The sequence below is a fragment of the Protopterus annectens genome, chromosome 8.part0, assembly GCF_019279795.1.
Source record: "Protopterus annectens isolate FY-2018-M chromosome 8.part0, PAN1.0, whole genome shotgun sequence".
Taxonomy (NCBI): Eukaryota; Metazoa; Chordata; order Ceratodontiformes; family Protopteridae; genus Protopterus; species Protopterus annectens.
In genome coordinates this window covers 198,385,226-198,405,953 of record NC_056741.1, presented here as the reverse complement: position 1 = coordinate 198,405,953, position 20,728 = coordinate 198,385,226, and the positions used below count along the sequence as shown (strand labels likewise).

Genomic DNA, 20,728 nt, shown 5'->3' with positions numbered 1-20,728 from the left:
TTAGTGTACTTACCCAGTACTTATGTCCCACACTGCCTCAGTGTACTTACCCAGTATTTATGTCCCACACTGCCTTTGTGTACTTACCCAGTATTTATGTCCCACACTGCCTCAGTGTACTTACCCAGTATTTATGTCCCACACTGCCTTTGTGTACTTACCCAGTATTTAGGTCCCATGCTGCCTCAGTGTACTTACCCAGTATTTATGTCCCACACTGCCTCAGTGTACTTACCCAGTATTTATGTCCCACACTGCCTTTGTGTACTTACCCAGTATTTATGTCCTATGCTGCCTCAGTGTACTTACCCAGTATTTATGTCCCACACTGCCTCAGTGTACTTACCCAGTATTTATGTCCCACACTGCCTTTGTGTACTTACTCAGTATTTATGTCCCACACTGCCTCAGTGTACTTACCCAGTATTTATGTCCCACACTGCCTCAGTGTACTTACCCAGTATTTATGTCCCACACTGCCTTTGTGTACTTACCCAGTATTTATGTCCCATGCTGCCTCAGTGTACTTACCCAGTATTTATGTCCCACACTGCCTCAGTGTACTTACCAAGTATTTATGTCCCACACTGCCTTTGTGTACTTACCCAGTATTTATGTCCCACACTGCCTCAGTGTACTTACTCAGTATTTATGTCCCACACTGCCTCTGTGTACGTTCCCAGTATTTATGTCCCACACTGCCTTTCTGTACTTACCCAGTATTTATGTCCTATACTGCCTCAGTGTACTTACCCAGTATTTATGTCCCACACTGCCTCAGTGTACTTACCGAGTATTTATGTCCCACACTGCCTTTGTGTACTTACCCAGTACTTATCTCCCACACTGCCTCAGTGTACTTACTCAGTATTTATGTCCCACACTGCCTCTGTGTACGTACCCAGTATTTATGTCCCACACTGCCTTTGTGTACTTACCCAGTATTTATGTCCCGCACTGCCTCAGTGTACTTACCCAGTATTTATGTCCCACACTGCCTTTGTGTACTTACCCAGTATTTATGTCCAACACTGCCTTAGTGTACTTGCACAGTATTTATGTCCCACACTGCCTCAGTGTACTTACCCAGTATTTATGTCCCACAATGCCTTTGTGTACTTACCCAGTATTTATGTCCCACACTGCCTCAGTGTACTTACCCAGTATTTATGTCTCACACTGCCTCAGTGTACTTACCCAGTATTTACTTTAAAATGTTCACCACTTATTACCACATTAGCTGCATGCTTTGATTGTTTAGCAGTTATTGCATAGAATTAAGGCTATGAGCTGAAAACAATCAGCTGTCTGTGTTTCAGGGTTTGATTCTTGTATCCTGTCTTTCTCTACTGTGTGATTCTAAGCATATCATGTAATTTCAGCTTGAACTCAGCCTATGTCTGAAAAAGGTCCATGGAGTTCATTGTTCCTCCTCTGATAATGCATATATGTCAGGTGGTTTAAATTGAAGTGATGCAAATTTTTTTTTCCATTTTAAGCCACCTTACTTATTTATATGCATTATCAGAGGAACATCGATGAACTACATGGACATATTTTTTGAGACTGTTTATTCTTTTTTTTTGCCAAAAACGGATGACGAGATAGAAAATCTCTTAAAAAGTTGGAAAGGGAGAGCTGAGAAAACTTTGATATTCCCTGGATCAGCTTGCCTTTTCCATCAAACTATTTGATCACCTTTGCAACAGAGGGGTCAATCACTAAATAAATCTCTATCAAATGGAAAATTTAAAATCTAATTTTAACATCATCTGGAAGGTTTTTAGAATGCTGCTATGCAAACTTTCTCAGAATAGTACCAGTGGCTAAGTTTTGGAAGAAATACCAACAGAGAATTGTCATGCACCCTGTAAACAATGAGTAGTCAGTGACCTGTGCAATAGAAAAAACAGAGTTATTTAAAGCAGACCTTTCCTCACAACAAGAAACTGCAGATAAAACATCCCTCATACTTTCATAATTCATCAGAACAAACTTTAACATATGAGCCTGAAAGTTCAAACACTCTGAAAATCAAAGATGAAGTTTACATTTTTCCCATACCTATCAATGATTTCCTCATCTTTATCAGAGTGACACAGGTTGAAATTAAATACGTGTTTAGCAGCAGTGGGATAAACTAACACTGTAGCTGTTGGGTCACATTTGAGATTAGTGTATAAAATTTTAAAAGAATGATGAACTTTAGATAATCCTGTCTTTTTATGGGCAGCTGGCTGACCATGAGAAAAATTGCAGGCAGTAAGACCTACATCCTGTAAAGAAGACAGAACAGCAGGAATGGGTATAGGTTCTCGAAAATCCTTCTTTAACAACTCATAATATTTTCTGAGGAAATGGGAAACCTCAATGTTCCCCCATAGAAAACATTGGGATATTGTAGCAATAGTCTCAGAGAAAGAGAAACCACCACAGGGAGAATCAGAAACTGAGCTCTCATCTAAATCTGAATCAGAAATCTGAGGGAGAAAAAAACTTGTAACTGTCCCTGCATCTGTCTGTTCTGATTCAGAATACACTTTCATTACCGGAAACTACTTTTCAAAAAAGATCAATATCCTGAATTAAACCCTAAGCCAGACCCAATAAACTGCTCCTATCAAAGAAATGAGTAGGGGTAAATGCTTGGTGTGCTGTTTCTTTTTGACAGGAAAAATGGGGACAGCCATGTCACTAATGGCAGCAGCAGGCTCCCCAGAGATGGGCACAGCATTCTGACACAACACGGAAACCTACCCTGTTCTCTCTCTCAGGACCAACAAGACTATCTCCCCTTTGCACATTAAGGAACCACAACAGTCACAAAGGTCATGGCTAACCTTGTGTCCATAGGGGCTATAGGTGCTACACCAGAGGGATTCAGCGTAAAAGATAAATGGTCTGAGTTACAAATGGCCACAGCAGAGTCACCTACCTGTGGCTGAGGTAAATCACTAGCCTGCTGTGGTAGCAAGGGCTGTTTTCTTATTTTTTTTCTTTTTGTGGATGGAAGAGGACTGTCTGTGGCACCCTTTATTCTGTTCCATAGTCAAGTGAAAATGGTGCCTCTTTCCCAGAGAAGACATGCAGCAATTGCCAGTAAAAACTACCAGTTCATAAAAATACTTTTTGACAAAAATAACACAATTAAAAGCACTTTAAAAACACAATGCCAGCCCCACAAAAGTGAAATAAATATACTTTCTCTAAGAAAAACATGTTTTCAGTTACTATACCTCTCAGTTGTACAGATTTTTGCAGAATCTCCAGATTTTTGTCTCATATTTTAGGTCTGTTTCTCATAAAATTGTGGTTTTATGGCAAAACATTAGCAAATCACTAAGGGTTGAAGTCCAAAAATAATGACAGACATTTGAGTTTTAGACTTCATACCCTTCAGAAAATTCATGCTAATGCAAAACCTGTTATTCTATATACTTTCTACATTTGTAAGAGCTATATTTGAAAACTGTCCCTATTTTTGGGCCTTTATTCTCTCATTCTTTATGGCTTTGTCCAGTTTCTTGCTCTAAGAGGTTGAGAGATATGCTTTACACCACTTTTAAACTGACAGACAACTCAAAAGCTAATCTCAAAACACATTAAAACATAATACTCCTAGCTTTAAAATACCTTTCCTGAAATGAAAAGTAATAAAACATCAACAAAATTAAGAAAATGGAAGTTTTTTTTCCCCCAAAGAGAACTTATGTGCACAGCAAAGGAAAGCACAAGCCGACTGTCGGTCATCAAAAGCCTCAGAGGAGTGTATTCTTTGGGGGCAGCAAAGTTCTGAAGAGCTTCATGCCTAAACTTGTCTTTTAGTCAGCTCAGTTTGAGCTGACTAAAAGGTTGGTGTGTAGAAGGTGCTCTGAAGCTTTGGAAACTGGCCTGCTGTTATAATTCTATTCATTTCTACTCCTATTCGAGTCGATTCTGTTCAGCTCTGGCACATGATGATATCACATCTAGATCAGCTAACTGGCATAACCTACATTCAGAATTCTTTTAAAAAAAAACATGTACATTTAGTCAGCCAGAAGAATACTGTTTGATTCAAACATCCTACACAATTCAAAGTAATAATCAAAAAACATAAGCCATCCACAAAAGTATAGGCAGTCATGCTGGCATATACAATGCAGGGCAATCTGGAATCATTCATAAGCTTTCACAAAACATCTGCCAGTCATGCTTGCAGATCTAATATCCTCACGATAGCTTTCATGGAGGAAGGCTGTACGTTTTGCTTTCATTTGGTTGTGCTAAACAAGACAGTGTGAAGATAATTAGTAAATCATATGGGTAAATGTGAAAATAATTTTCTACGTATGTGCAGTAAGGCATGACTTGCCACAATGAAGCTGTGAATTATTCTTTCTAGGAGGTGATTATGTAATTTAGAAATATGATGGCTGTCCTTCAGAAAGCATTTTTTCTTAGTAATAATTATCCAAAAAAAATCATTAACTAATGAATCTGTGATTGCCCATCTATTAATGATTTTGGTAAGATAATTTTACACAGTGGCTATGTCAGCTGTCAAGCAGAGAACTAAATAAAGATATAACTGAAAAAATGATGAAAGGGGAGAATGTTGGTTTTTGTGCAGTGGATTTTATTTTTGGAAATTCAGACGAAAACAGTGCCTTTCATCTGAATTTGAGAGAATCATCCATTAAATGGGTTGTATTGTGATTCCTATGCAACCTATAGGAAAGCTAATCAACCTTTGCATAAATAAAGGGCCGTGCAATTGGATCCTTGATTTCCTAACTGGAAGTCCACAAAGGACCTGTGCTGGTGACAACACTTCAGCGAGTATACAATTAACACCAGAGTACCCCAGGGCTGTGTGTTGAGTCCTCTACAGTTCACAATCCTCACCCATGACTGCTCTGCAAAAGCTAGCAACAACAACATCATCAAATTCTCAGATGACACCACAGTGGTGATGATGAGAGTGGGTAAAAGAATGAGGTCAACTCCCTGATTGAATGGTGCAATAACAACAATTTGGACCTGAATATCAGTAAAACTAAAGAAATAATTATTGACTTCAGAAAAAGCTCTACCATGCACCTGCCCCTCAGGATCAATGGTGAAGAAGTGTAGGGAGTCCAAACTATCAAGTTCCTGGGGGTACACATATCAGAGGATCTTTCCTGGAGTACAAACACAGGCCAAATAATTAAAAAAGACCACCAGTGGCTACACTTCTTAAGAAGGCTTAAAAAAGCAAAGCTCTCTATGAATGCTCTAATTACCTTCTACAGAGGAGCAGTCGAGAGCATTATCACTAGCAACTGCATTGTATGTTTTAGTAACAGCACAATGACCGAAAGGAAGACGCTGCAAAGAATAATAAGAACAGCAGAAATGATCGTGGGCACTAGTCTTCCTACCTTACAGGAGCTCTTTGAAATGAGGTGTAAAAAGAAGCCCTGCAAAATACTGGCTGACACTTTTCATCCAGGTATGGTTAGTTCACTAAACTTGCATCTGGTAGAAGGTGACAGAGTATCTGCTGCAGAACCTCCAGATTCATGAACAATTGTTATACTACAGCAATAAGACTCATCAATACAGATGTAAATCTCAATGTATCAAAACTCTAATAGATTGTTACGCTGACATTCTTTTCCTTTTTTTCATAAAGTGATTAAATTAATTGCATACTAAAATTAATATATTCTTATTCAAGTGCAATTCCAATAGTGTTCTTATGTGCAATATCACCCAATCTCACGTCTGTGTATAATGGACTTTTTTTTCATGTGTTAATCATCTAGTAGTCGATGTTGTCCAGTGTATACAAATAGTGTACAAGCATGTGTCAACTACCTAGACTTTTACTTTTTGTAATATATTTATTTATTTATTCTTTAATACCAATCATGTCTTGTCTTTTTGTGTATGTTTTTTCCTGTAAAAGAGCTGACAATCAAAATTCCATTTAGGTAGCACTTGTGTTTCCTAAATGACAATAACATTTTTTTAAATCTTTGTATTTCAGATTTTGGGGTGTGTTGTCAGATTTATGTATGCTTGTAATGTTTACGCTATATTTGATTTTGTTGCATCTGGACTACTTTTATGGCATACTCTGTATGCTTAAAATTCCCTTTTGTGGTTTGTATTGTTATGAAGCATTGTGACACAGTAAGGATTATTCACCCTCTCTCTCCCTCTTTATCTTCCTACGTTATTCAGGTGTTTTCTAGATTGCTTCATAACTGCGAGGAAGACAAACAGGTACACCCAAGGTACACCCATCTTGCAGTTCGCCTCCTCCTCCTTCAAGTTTCCCAATAAATACCAGATCATACATTCAAATACTTCACTCACAACTAGAGCACACACTTTATTTTTAGATGTATATAGGTGTGTGCAACTTCTCTCCAGCAATGTGGCCTGCAGTGCTCATTTCCTGCATGCTGCTGCTGCTGCAAGTTTCAGCAAAACCTGAATTTCCAGTACCGTAAGTAATATTTTCACTCTTTTTTTTTTTGCTAATGTTTAACTTGCAGCAATTTGAGCAACAATAGCAGGTTATGTGGCAGGTAGATATAGCACCTTTCAACTTTTTGATAACATAGCAGAATGTATGCCATTTTAAAGTAGATGACACCGACTTTATAAGGACACGTAAATTAATAAAAGCTTACACAAGATTACAAAACAGACATTTTGCAACATATTTAAAAGAAATGCAACAACAGAAAATGCTATGAATTTTTTATAACTGACATCTAAGAATATAAAAGCTTAGAAGACATTAGAAACCAGTATTTTTAAAGTGTATTTGAATACAATGCAGTAAAGCAAATTATGTGACTTCTATATATCTGTCACCTGATCTAGCAAAGCCTGACACAACCCTTTCTCATGCAGGATAACAGGTGTGGTTAGCTTTAACAGAAAGCAGGTGCAATTCAAAGTAAGAACAGAGAGGCACATGTATGGAAGACAGCACTATACCAGCTTTTTAATGTCTGGATTTAAAAGTACAATAATGTCTAAAATTAATGATCACTCTACATATGAGTAAAAGTAATGTCATTTATTTTACTAATACTTCATTCTGACAAGGCATGTTGAACCAGAAAATGTTTGTCTGCTGCTGGAGTAGGCATATCAAATGACCTGCCTGAGGCCATATAAGATTTAACACATTCCTTTCAAAGACCATTAGAAATGCTTACAATGCATGCATTGACTATCTCATACCTGGAAATTGGAGACTGTATGGCTTCCAAAAGTTAATGTTTTAAAATGAAGTCCAAACAGTAGCTCAAGGTCTAAGTTTCAGAAATAAAACCATACATAGCTTGTAGCAAATATTATCACAGCCGCTTGTGATGAAAGTAGATTTCAAATGTAATCACTAGTTAATAAAGAGAATTGCTCCATTTCCTAATTTTGCATTAAGTTTTGCAAGACAAACCTGTTGTCTTTTCTGCATAACTCTACACTTCTCAGATTTAAATCAAATCGTAGCACTGGATTTTGAAAAGTCATAGCAGAGTGTCAAAAAGAGAAGCACTTTCTCATTTTTCAGTGTAAAAGACTTTTAATTAGTTGACTTTATAATGTTAGCAATGGTAAATCCCTGTATATTCTTACTTTATTTCATAGCATATGTACCCTTAAGCAGATCTGGTTTCATGAAGAGCATCAGGAATTATAAGAAGAACATGTCTCAATACAAGAGACAAAATCATCTCTACTACAGATAGTTTTTTTCTGTCCTTCTCACATTTTCTAATTTCACTCCTAAGACAACTCTAATAAGATTATAATGCTACTCATACTGACGTTTCAGTAACAAAAATAATTATTTTATTTCAGAATGTAATTGTTGTTTACACTTGATATAGATATAATGGTGTCCATACAACTGCTTTAGGTGAAATTTCGTGAGTGTTAGTAGCTCATAAAAAAAAAAAAAAAAAGATGAAAAGCTTAATGCTGTTTGTGGTTTTCCATAAAAAATCATTGCCAGTGCGATTTTTAAATTAGCACTAGCAAAGATTCACTTTTTTTGAAATTGATTGAATTATCACTTGTAACACAGTCACATTAGCATTTATACAAAAGTAATCAAACTGTGTTAAATTAACAATAACAAAAAATATACTTCACATATATTGCTATATATCATATAACATAAGCAACATTACACAAATTATTCAATTCCTGCCCCTTTTTTAAACAAGAAACATCTTTATTAAAGATTCAGTTGTTTTGAGAGACTTCTTTTTTGAGTTGATGTGACAGTAGACTTTAAACATATACATTCGGGAGGTGTGGGGAGGTGCAACAGGGCTTGCTCCCCTGCAAAAAAACAAATACATTATTTTATTCCCCTTCTGTGTTTGGGGCACTTCTTTCAGCTTTGCAACTCAGCAATTCTTAGTAGAACCAGATATAAGTTATATACTAACACAAGTATGTTTATAATGCCAGTTCTCAGCCTCTGCATAAAGTTTTAGGACATTAAGTTCTATATAAATATTTAAATACCTGGAAAATGAGAAAAGATCTATAGGATGCTGACTCTATACACTTACTATATCTATTGCTACACCATTTATATAATCAGTCATAACAATGTTTAACTCCTGCATTGACGTAAAGTCCAACCTCATCACCCCAAAACTATACTCTCAGGCATCACTCCCTTCCCATAGTATTTTCTGAAGTCAGTGATATTTATTTTTTTCCTGGCAGGGCTTTATTTTGCCAGTCCAGCCTTTCCTTTTACCCATTGTAAATGTATTGCCCCCAATTTAAGGCTTCCTACCACTGTTCATTTCAATATTACAAGGTGAGAATACTTCACTCTTTGTAAGAAACTACTCATTTTATTTATTGTGTCTTGCATGTTGCCCATGCGTATAATTTGCTGTTCCTTTCCTGTAAAGCTAATAAAATTATGCACAGCACTTGAGATAACGGTTGTAAAACAGAAAGATGATCTCAGCATCTTTAATGTTCTCTCCTTTCAAACCACTAAAACAGTAGCCACGGACAGAGAGAGAGAGAAGAAGAAGAAGGCAAGCAGAATAAAACAAGATTAAGGGGAAAGGGATAGCAGTTGTTATCTTTTAGATGGATGAGTCAGATGTCAATCGGTTTACATATGATCACACTATGTATGTGGAACCTGACTGGCTGCAATTATAGTTTTTTTGCTTTATAGTCTTTTGGTTCTCTTTTTTTTTTTAATTTCTAGTTTTCATTTAGCACTAAGCCTTACATAAGTCATTCCCTAAATGCATAATGATACAGCAGCAGAGTATGAAAAATGACATATAAAAGTAAAGGTTGGACTGTAAAAGAATTGCACAATAACAAGCACAGTGTCACTTGCTTCAGCTTTTCTCAGTCTTCCTGAGTTGGTGTCATCACTGCAAAACAGATGTAATGCATAATTATGAAATACAGATATTCATTGTTGGTGGGCTAAATCAGAGACAGCAGTTTCAATGCAATGCTCAAAAATGCACTAGAGTTATAATAGAGACTTCATTCCACTGAGAAAAGCCAAATTATGATATTTCTAAGCCATAACACCAAAAGCACTGCTTAAACAAAAACTAGAGCACATAGAACTGCAAATATATGTGGACTCTACCTGTCTCCTATACCAGGCTATATTATCCCATTTTTAGCATTATTTTCTAATCCATTGTATATAAACTAGAAAAAATATGAAAGAATAGCCTTTTGAACCTTTCGAGCTAAGTTAAAACATCAAGCAGTAGTAGTAAGAAATATGTGTGTACTAAACTTCAAACAGTAGTAAAAAAATCTTGTTATAATCAAAATGTCTTCACTTTTGAGAATAAAAACAGTTTTACATTCTTCTTACCAAAACAAATCTTCTTGTTGCAATTAAAAATAGCTTCACTTCATAGTAGCAAAACAACAAATCTTTATTGGCAGAAACTTATACAAATTGGCAGATAAGTACTGTGCTTAGGTAAAGAAATTAGAAATAAATCTTGTGTTTATACATATTTCAAAAACAATGAAAAATCAACATTCTACTTAATTCAATAGAAACATAAGCATATAATTGTGATAGGTTAAAACTTAAATAAATGGTATTAGCGGTCAGTGTTAAGGCAGTGGAAACCTGTTTGGGTATGAAGAACGTGAAGCTGTTTTTATTCACAAAAGTGATCACAACAAGATTTTTTGCTACTGTTTGGAGTTTAATTTACAAATATTTCTTTAAACTACTGCCTGATGTTTTAGCTTAGCTTGAATAGCTCAAAAGGCTATTCTTTCATATTTTTTCTAGTTGCTTTGACCTAAATAGTTGGACCCTGTCCGCTGTCTGACAATTTAAGCTAACTGAATTTCAGGGTGCTGACAACGGTTCATTTCTGACGTTTTGTATAGAAGGTAAAACATAACTTCTCAGTGTATCAGCAAAGCTGACTGAATTGCTGCTCGGTTAATCAAAAGTTTCATTAAGTGGCAGGTTTTTAATATAGAGATACATTTTGCTCCAATGCATGGAGCACATTTAAAATGAAATGTGACTGAATCAGAAGTAATGTCCAAGATCCTAAGACAGCATTAAGTTTTGTATCACAGGAGCATTCAAATAGACTATTATCTGAAATACAGAGAGAGAGAGAGAAAGAGAGAGAGAGGGTGATTAGAGCATTTTGCTGTTTCAGTAATATGCCCTCCTGGGCATGCCTGTATGTATAAGTACTATGGGGGGCAGTTACTCAAGGACATTATGGCCATTAATGATTATTGCATTAACTTTTGCAATCCAAAGTTTGATTCTCTCAAGCTCCATCTGTCCATTAAATGATGGACCAACTAATATGATCAGAGTGTGCTCCTGGGCCGAGGTTAAAAAAGTTCCATGTAGACCAATGCTATATACTGGTAGGGAAAAAAAACAAATAAATGTTATCAAATGCTAAATAATTTCAACGATTCGGTGAAAGATGCAGTTGAGCATCTGTACGGATCATATATATATATATATATATATATATATATATATATATATATACACACACACACACACACACACACACACACACACACACACACACACACACATATATATAAATACACACACACACACACACATATATATAAATACACACACACACACACACACACACACACACACACACACACACACACACACACACACACACACACACACACACACACACACACACAGACACACACACACACACACACACACACACACACACACACACACACACACACACACACACACACACACACACTCACACACACACACACACATATCTAGATATATAGATATCTATAAATAGATATAGATATATAGATCAAAGAGATCAGTGATAAGTCCACTCTCCTGTTTGGCATCTATTATGTAGACACTCAATGCAATTTCTCTAAATAAGATAGACTAAATCGGTTGATGACTGAAAGCTGGGCACTGTGATTTGCTCATCCGTTGATGCTATCCATGGTGATAAATGCTATACACTGGCAGGGTAAAATGCAAATAAATAACTTTTCTTAAATTTTAAATACTTTCAACCTGTGAGAAAATGGGAATGAAAAATGCATGTTCCCATATTATCAAAGTGGCTAATATGCTATCAAGAAGTTGCAGTAAGCACTTCTGGAATATTCTAAAGGTTTCCCCCTTAGGTGATGCAGTCTGTCATGATCAATGAAAACTGAACTCACATTGTTTTGCTTCAGAATTTTAATAAATAAACTGGCGTGATAACACGGGGTGAGTCACTTGTGTATCGCTTGTATGTCCAGCTAAAAATGTAGTGATAAATGCAGATCTCACAGACAAGTTTTTAAGAATTATATAAGATCTAGTACCTTTTCTGCAGAAAAAAAAACTTTTCAGGAGAAGACAGTAGTGGTAATATTTATTAATGTAAGAGGTTCAAAAATAATGCCAAACCATTTTTTTTCAGACCTGGTATCTTAGGCCATAGTATGGTCTTCATGCATTGTGCTATGATTATGCAGTGGTGTTATGATGTAGATGCAATGCTAGCATAGTTTTTGCCTTCTGAAATCAAAAATAAAACACAGAGTAATAGCTGCCTCTGAGTACAATATTATTAATTGTGTCAGTGTCTGATTGGTCAAATGTATATATTCCAAATGTGGTAGTACAACAGTGTGATTTCTTAAATTTCCATAGTTTATGTCATGTTTATATGAGAGTAATGTCTTAATATGATATAACCTGGCATGTGTGGGGAAAAGGGAGTGTATGCATATGTGTGTGTATGACTGTGCATATGTGCATGCATGCACTTGTGTATGTGTTTGTGTATATGTAGATGCACATGTGTATTTTTATACCTGCACTTTTGTATTTTTCCATTTTTATAGCAGTGAGTTTGGATAACGGGTTTTAGAAAGTGGGGTTTTCTGCCGCTGCTGCTATTAGTTAATCATTTGCTTGAACTTGGCTCTTCATAACTTCACCGACTTTAGCACATTAAGCCTGTCTGCAGTAAGTGCTTTTTGTAGTACCTACAAATTCATATTTATTACTTCAGTAGTGATGTCTGTGTATCTTATCCTCTGCTGCCTCTTCTTTTACCATTGATCTCTCTCATTATTGCTTTCTCTTCTAGTGAAACTTGCCTTTGCATTACGTGCCCAAAGAATTTGACTTTTAGATTTACTATTAGTAAGTAGCATTGAGTTTAATGTTTTAAATGTTGACTGATTTGACATTCTTGCAGTCAGTGGAATTATCTGAAGTCTTTTCCCGCAGTACACTTCAGAAACATAGATTTTGCATCACTGCTGTACTTTCCAAATACCTGTCCTCCTTTCAGTTCAGCTGCAGCAGTCATATCTTATTACTGGTAAAGCTATTGTTTTGACTGTAAGGATCTATTTTGACGATATGAAATAGTTGGTCTTTAAAAATCTTATCAAGGTTTGCCATAGCTTTCATTTAAGGAACACAATGCATTTTAATTTCATGGCTGCAATCACCATCTACAGGGATCATTGAGCCAAGGAAAATAAAATGTCACTTGCTCTACTAATTCCTCATCTGTTTACAAAGAACCAATGGCACTAGCTGGAATAAAGCAAGCTTTTTTTCCTGAAGCTGTACTGCAAGCCATTTCCTACTTTCATCTTCATTAACAGAATCTTCGACTCATCCTCACTTTCTGACATTAATGGTGTATCCTTTTCTGTCTGAAGTTGTTAATATTTCCCAGTAGTTTTAAATCTAGTACTAAATTCTTGGTGTAAGTCAAAAACAAAGAAAACAAGAAAAAGAAAAGAAATGAAAAAGAGAAGAAATTAAAAGAAAACAGAAGAATCAGTCAGCAAGCTTGCTAGATATGGTAAAATAATACAGGTGGCAAAATGCAGTCATCCTTAACAGCTCTAATTCTGTATATGTACAATGCCTCCTTAGTGACATACAACTAATCTTCTGAAGGATTGCAAAAACGTTGAAACATTTTTAGTAAAAGAAAGATCCAGCGGCTAGAAGTCATCGAAACTGATGTGTATTTCGGTATGGGCCCTAGTGGCTCATAGAGAGAAGTTTTCATGCATATTTGCTGGTCACACCTGTTATGTGTTATTTAACAGGAACTAGAAGATGCATTGCTACACAACAGTGAACTCCATTTATGGCGTTGATTCACAGCAGTGAACTCCATTTATGGCGTTGATTCACAGCAGTGAACTCCATTTATGTATTGAGGCGAACACAGCAAATAATGAAAGATACTTGATGTATGCATTAGAAGAAGATGAAACTGACACTGCAGTGGTGCAATAGTCAAAAAGAAAATATTCCGAACAAGATAACAAGCTTGGTGGTTGTGTAAGCAAAATGTCAATAAAAGAGTTAAAGTGATTGTGTGTAACAGAAGACTTTCAGAAATGTTTATATTATAAAATCACAGTATGATTTTGAGGTGCATACAATTAACTTCAACTCTGCATGATATGTATAGAGGCAGTTCCTAAATGCTGCATCCCTTATATGGGTCCCCTCGAATTATCTATGGTATGATCACTGTTATTTTCACTAGGGCTAATATACAATTATCAGGCATGGGATCAGTAAGACCAATCAGGAAATGTTAATTCAAGCACCAAAAGGGAAATTGGCTAAGCTTAAAATGTCCTCCAAATGAACCTATATTGTGGTAGTAAATAGTTTTTAAAAATTGCCCTTTTTAGATCACTAAGTGCCACTCTCACCCTCCACCCCACCCCCCCACCCCCAGCCTTCAGCAGCTTCCAGTGCCTTTGGTAATGTATAGAATTCTTTCCAGATAAAGGGAACATTAGATTCAGAGATGGAGCAGTTTATTAAGCTAGATACTGGGATAGCAATGGATTCAGCAGCTAACAGTAGGAAATAAGGTGGGAGATTATCAGCAAAAGGAGAGCAGAGTTTGAGTCTGGAGAATAGAGACATTATATAGTTAGTGGGAACAGGATTAATGGGGAGACAGTTAAGGGAGTTTAGGTTAGATGGCGATGATGAGCAGGTGGAGGAGGAAGAGGATGGAATGGGATTTACCATCTTTGATATGGATTCGATGAAGTAGATTTTGAAAACGGATACATTTTCTGCAGGTGTGTTATTTGCATATGGGTTGGGAGGAGAAAAATGACCTGGGTGCAGAATTTGATTTACCGAGTTCCAGAATGTTTGGTGGTTTGCATTTTGAGTGAATGGAGGGTTGAGGTAGTAGTCATTTTTATCTTTCATCATGTGCTTTTTAGCCAGGTTTCTAAGTTTCTTAAAGTTTATCAAGTGGACTGGAAGTTTAGTTTTTAGCCATAGTTTCCATGTCCTGTCTCTATTTTTCATTATTGTGCGGGTAACATATGTTAGCCATGGGGCTGTATTAGTTCTAATTCGGACTGTACAGAGAGGAGCAAGTGAATTGAGAATGTTGAGGAAAGTAGAGATAAAATAGTGGACAGCTTCATCTAAGGTGAATGTGGTTAGTGGTGACCAGTTAATTCTAAAGAGGAGGTCATTCAAAGTAGTAGGGCAAAAGTTTGCAGTTGATGCATTTGTTTGGCTTTGAGAAGTGAGGTGTGTGTCATAGCACTTTTACGGGGGAGTGATCACTTTAGACAGTTTGGTAAGGTTTGTGGTTTGTAGTACATTAGGGGATCAGAGACTAGAATCCAGTCTAACAGAGTACTAAGATTATGTGATCTGTTAGTCTGGGTAGGTACTGAAACTAGCTGCGTGAAGCCGTATAAGTTAATACAAGAAGTAGAGTTAGCAGCCTGTAGGTTTAACCAGTCAATGCTAACATAAAACTACATTACCTGGCATTAATAAAAACAATAAAAATGTCTTTTTAAAAACATTTCATAAATTATGTGATTTGAAACACTGATCATGTGGACATTATCATGTGATTTGATTTCATAGGTTCATAGGTTCATACTAGGCTATCTGCCTGAGGGCATTTACAGGCCTAGCCCATAGTTTTGTGGCTTACGCCACCCCTTTAGTATGGGGAACTATACCCATTATTTTGCTGTGCCTCTGTTGAGCAGTGACACTGAGGTAATCCCTGGGGTATATCTGCGATCTCCCATCCATTGGTCAAGATTTCTCTTGAACAAGGCCAGCGAGGTGCTCTGCCTCACATATACCGGGATTTTATTCCACAGCATAGGGAGTCTTTGGGTGATGAATCTATCCCTCCAGCACGTCCTATTAATAGCCGTGTCGAGGTTTAAGTCTCCCGCCCTTGTGGCTCTGACGGATCTAGATTTTTTGAGGTGAAGCATATTCATCAAATCTGGGTTTGACATGGCCTCGTATGTTAGGCAAAGGTCACCTCTGAGCAAGCCGTACGCGACTGAATAGAGCTGGAGTTCTTTCAGTCGGGCAGCATAGGACAGATGTTTGAGACCCTTTATCCTTTTGGTGAGGAACTTTTGTGGCCTCTCCAGCTGCTGCAAGTGTCGGGTCAGATACATTCGAATGGGGCATTGTACTCAATCATTGGTCTGATGAGTGATGAGTATAGGGAGACTATGACCTCCCTTGATCTAGATGAGAATCCCTTCATGATAAGGTGGGCAATGTAGAAGGTCTTCCTAACTACTTTAGCTACATGGGTGTCGAATGACAGACTACTATCAACCTGGGTCCCCAGGTCCCTGATAACTTCTTCTGTGATCAGTGGATTGCCACCTATTTGGTAGCTAGGGGTAACCTTGTTTTTCCGAAGGGTATGACTATGCATTTTTGGCATTTAACTTTAGGCCATGGCTCTGGCACCAGTTATCCGTTTCTGTGAGACCCTTCTGAAGGATATCTGTGTCAGATGTGTTTTCTACTATGGCGCCCAGTTTGCAGTCATCTGCAAACTTTGTCAGCCATAACCCTCCTGTGTTTGCTTGTACTTGGAAAAGTAGATGCCAAACAAGAGTGGGCCCAGGACTGAGCCCTGTGGTACACCACTTGTGACAGGCTTTGAGTCTGACATGGCGCCAGCAACTCTGACCCTGTGGGTTCTGTCACTCAGCCAGTTTGCAACCCATCTTGTGATGTATGGGTTAACATTTAAGCTGATGAGTTTTCAATGATACCCGAGTGGGGTATTGTATCGAAGGCCTTCGCCAGATCGAGGTAGGCTGTATGGACTGCCTTTCCCTCATCAATGGCTTTGGTGACTGTTTGAAAAAGTCAACCAAGTTTAGAAGGCATGATCTGCCTTTGACAAAGCCAAACTGGGATGGATCCAAAGTCTGCAAATTCCCTATGTCTTTATTTATGAGGTCCATTATGATCCTCTCCATGGCTTTGCAGATAAGGCTTGTCAAGCTAATGGGCGGTAATTTCCAGGGTCGGTGGAGGCACCGCCTTTGTGAAGTGGGACCACAGTTGCAGTGCGCCACTCCTGGGTGCGTATCCAGAGGTAAGACTATGATTAAACAGCTGTCCTAGCTGTGGGTTTAATTCCTCATTGAGTTTGTGGAGCACACAGCCGGGGACACCATCAGGTCCCATGGATGCTGTGTTTTTTGCTTTAGAGAGAGCAGTTCTCACTTGGGCGTTGGACATGTTTGGGGGCTGCAATTGCTTGGTATAGATATCTCTCCTTTTGGGGGGGGGGAGAAGTTTGCACTGAACCTGTCAGCCAGTATGTTGGCAATGTCTGTAGGATCAGTAATCTTCACATCATTTTGAACTAGTTCTGAGCATATCTGGGAGTTTCCTCCCAGGTTTCTAACATAGCTAATGAAGGCCTTATGATTGTCTTTTGAGTCTTTAGCTATTTTCTCTCAAAATTTCCTTTGGATGATTTTATGAGAGCTCTTAGTTTTTACTTATAGTGATCAAGGGTGTCTTACCTTTTAAGGATTTTGCTCTATCTTGTAGTAGCTTCCTCCTTTTGTTGTAGAGTTTGTTTATGGCTGGGGTCCACCAGACTGGACGCTTGCCTTTGGTACAAAGAGTCTTTGTTTTGCTTGGGATTGCCTTATCCATGCAGTCCTGCAGGTGCTGGTAGAAGGCATTTGTAAGTGATTCAGCGGCTTGAGTACTGTTTTCCGCCAGCTCGGGGCCTTAAGGGAGACCACACTAGTCTTTAGAAGTGTGAAGCCGGCTTTCGAGAAGTTCTTTACTGTGGTGTTTATTATTTGAGGTGCGGATGGGGTGACGACCTCCAGTGAGATTAGTTTGTGATCTGATCTCACCAGTGAGGGTATACTTCGGTGTTGAACATTGTGCTCCCATGTTCGTGATGATGAGATCAAGTATGTTTTCTCCTCTTGTGGGGATGGTGACTAGTTGTTCCATGGCATTTGAGTTTATGAATTCCAGGAACTTTTGGGCTAGGGTGTTTGGGCTTGAGTAGTGTTCCCAGTCTATATTAGGGTAATTGAAGTCACCTAGTATGATGGTGTTTGGTGATACATTTATCCCCTCTAGTGTTTTCAGGAAGGCCATGTGAGGTTCCTGAGTTTGTGAGGGTGGCCTGTAACATGCTACAATTTGCAGAGCAGTCTTGCCTATGGTTAATTGCACCTGGATGGTCTCCGATGCATCGTGCGTTGCCACCAGTCTTGAGGTGTGGGTGTCTTTGATGAATATGGATACCCCCTCCTTTCTTGGTATTGTCCGGATTTTGGGGCGGAACGCATGATAAGAGGTAAAACCTGATAGTGCTGGGGTGCTCTCAGGAGCCTTGAACCAGGTTTCTGTCACTGCACAGACATCGATGTTCTCCATACTGAGAAGGGCCTCGAGTGCGTGCATTTTGAGATTTAGACTTCTGGCATTGAGCAGCATTACCCTTAGTTTTTTTTCCTTTTTGTGTTCTAGGGTGAGTACGTTTAGAATTTGAGCCTTGCCTAAAAAGGCACTATGGGGTGGCAAGAGCCATTGCCAATATCCGGAATCCCAGGGTGACAGGTGCAAGCCGTCCCTTAGAAGCAGCGTGGCTTGTCCAGCATGTCATCCCAGGCAGACAGACATTGGATCCCCTTTGAATGACACCAGAGTTTAAGCCAATTGTTAAAGCTGATCATCTTATCTCTGTATTGTGGCATCATTCTTGGTGAAGGTAGGATACTGCTCAAGGTCAGGGTCATACCTGCCTGGGCTACATAATCAGAGAGCTCCTCAATGTCTCTTTTCATGTAGTCCAAGGAGGTACGTCTCAGGTCGTTTACACCAGCGTGGACAATGACTGAGTCGTATTTGTACCTGCTGTTGAGAGACCTGAGTGCTTGCGTTATGTGGCGGATTCTAGCGCCCGACAGGCAGCTTACTGTGACCTTCTCCTTACTCAGTCTGGTGAGCGGGACGTCAGTGTGTCTAACTATGGAGTCACCAATGACTAGTGTGTCTGGCATTGTGTTTGGCCTTAAGGGCTGTGACTGTTTGACACTCTGACTGTGAGGTCTATGTGTTGCAGGTGTTGTGTTCTGAGGTGGTGGTTGTTTGGGTGTCTGCTTTGGTGGCCTCTGCTGTTTTGGTAGATTTTTGATCAGAGCCGCTGAGTATGTCTTTGTGTGTTTATGTGTATGATTTGAGGTTGTGATGGTACTACGTGAGACTGGGTCTATAGTGTGTGTGGTAACCTTCTCCTCCTGACTGGTCTTGCCAGTCCTATGTTGAGAGAGCTCAGCCTCCAGTTTGGCTGTATAGTTGCATCTCTCGCATGTATTTGTGTTTTGTGGGAGGAGGAGAGGGTTGTCTGTGTACATGAGGCAATTGTAACATTGCCTCAATATTCCCAGGTTCACCAGCTGAGCAGGAGAGGACACTAGCAACTGATCCCTCGACATGCTAGAAGGACTAGACAAAAAAACTTTAAAAGAGATTCCGGGGGACGTGGGTGACCGAGAAATGGGGTTTTGCCTTTTTGGGGTGCTATCTATAAGAGTGCCGTGTCAAGGTAATAAGTACTGTAGGAGCAAGTGCTAGGTTTAACAGATAGAGAAAAGTCTACTTGGAGTCAAGTAGAGATGATCTTTTTAGGTATTAGAGAAAGTGCTAGTAACAGGGATGCTTAAAGGTAAGATTGAAAAGAATGCACTCTGCAGTGTGCACTAGAGAAGTTAGATATGAAAGTAGGTAACTTGAGTTTTACCTGTTTAAAAAGTTAAGGTTTAGTGGAGAGTTACTATTTTTAAAACAGTAATATGGACTGAAAGGGGTTGTTACTTTTGTATTTTGGTACTATGAAATACTGTAGGATGGCCAATAAATTTAAATAATTGAAGGGGTGGGATTTCAAAAGTGATGGTTTTGTGATTACTCACATAAGCTAGTGAAAGTAGAGAGAAATGAGATATATGGTCAGATTAACATAAGAGGCGGGCAACTAGAAAGACAGCTGTTAAAACAGAATGCAAGCAAAACACAAGATAAAGAAAACAAACTACAGTATTCAAAATATAGAAAGGCAATACAGAAATACAAAAAATAACAGCAAACTAACCTTGTTCATTATAAAAAATGCATATACATATATATGAAAGGTTGGACCCTAAGGAGGTTGAAAAGGACCTGTACCGATCAGCTAGACAGAGGGACCGAGCAAGGAAAGATGTGCAGCAGTCAAGGGTGATAAAGGATAATGAGGGAAACGTACTCACAAGCGAGGAGAATGTGTTGAGCAGATGGAAGGAGTACTTTGAGGTTCTGATGAATGAAGAGAATGAGAGAGAGAGAGAGAGAGAGAGAAGGTCGGATGATGTGCGGATAGTGAATCATGAAGTGCAATGGATTAGCAAGGAGGAAGTAAGGATAGCTATGAAGAGGATGAAGAATGGAAAGGCTATTGGTCCAGATGACATACCTGTGGAAACATGGAGGTGTTTAGGTGAAATGGTAGTGGAGTTTTTAACCAGATTGTTTACTGAAATCTTGGAAAGTGAGCGGATGCCTGAGGAATGGAGAAAAAGTGTTTGGTACCGATTTTTAAGAATAAGGGTGATGTGCAGAGCTGTAGCAATTACAGAGGGATTAAATTGACCATTCACAACATAAAGTTATGTGAAAGAGTAGTGGAAGCTAGGTTAAGAAGGGATGTGATGATTAGTGAACAGCAGTATGGTTTCATGCTGGGAAAGAGCACTACAGATGTGATGTTTGCTCTGAGAGTGTTGATGGAGAAGTACAGAGAAGGTCAGAAGGAGTTGCATTATGTTTTTGTAGACTTAGAGAAAGCATATGACAGGG

General features: G+C 38.5%; 1 protein-coding gene across 1 annotated transcript in view; it reads left to right on the top strand.

The window, feature by feature from the left end:
* The first annotated feature begins 6,329 nt into the window (after positions 1-6,329).
* Positions 6,330-20,728, top strand: part of LOC122808698 (alpha-2-macroglobulin-like protein 1) — a 488,551-nt gene continuing 474,152 nt past the window's right edge. The window contains exon 1 of the mRNA XM_044079684.1: positions 6,330-6,481. Within this exon, the coding sequence (XP_043935619.1) occupies positions 6,375-6,481 (107 nt within the window). The 5' untranslated portion in view covers positions 6,330-6,374. The remainder of the gene's footprint in view (positions 6,482-20,728) is intronic.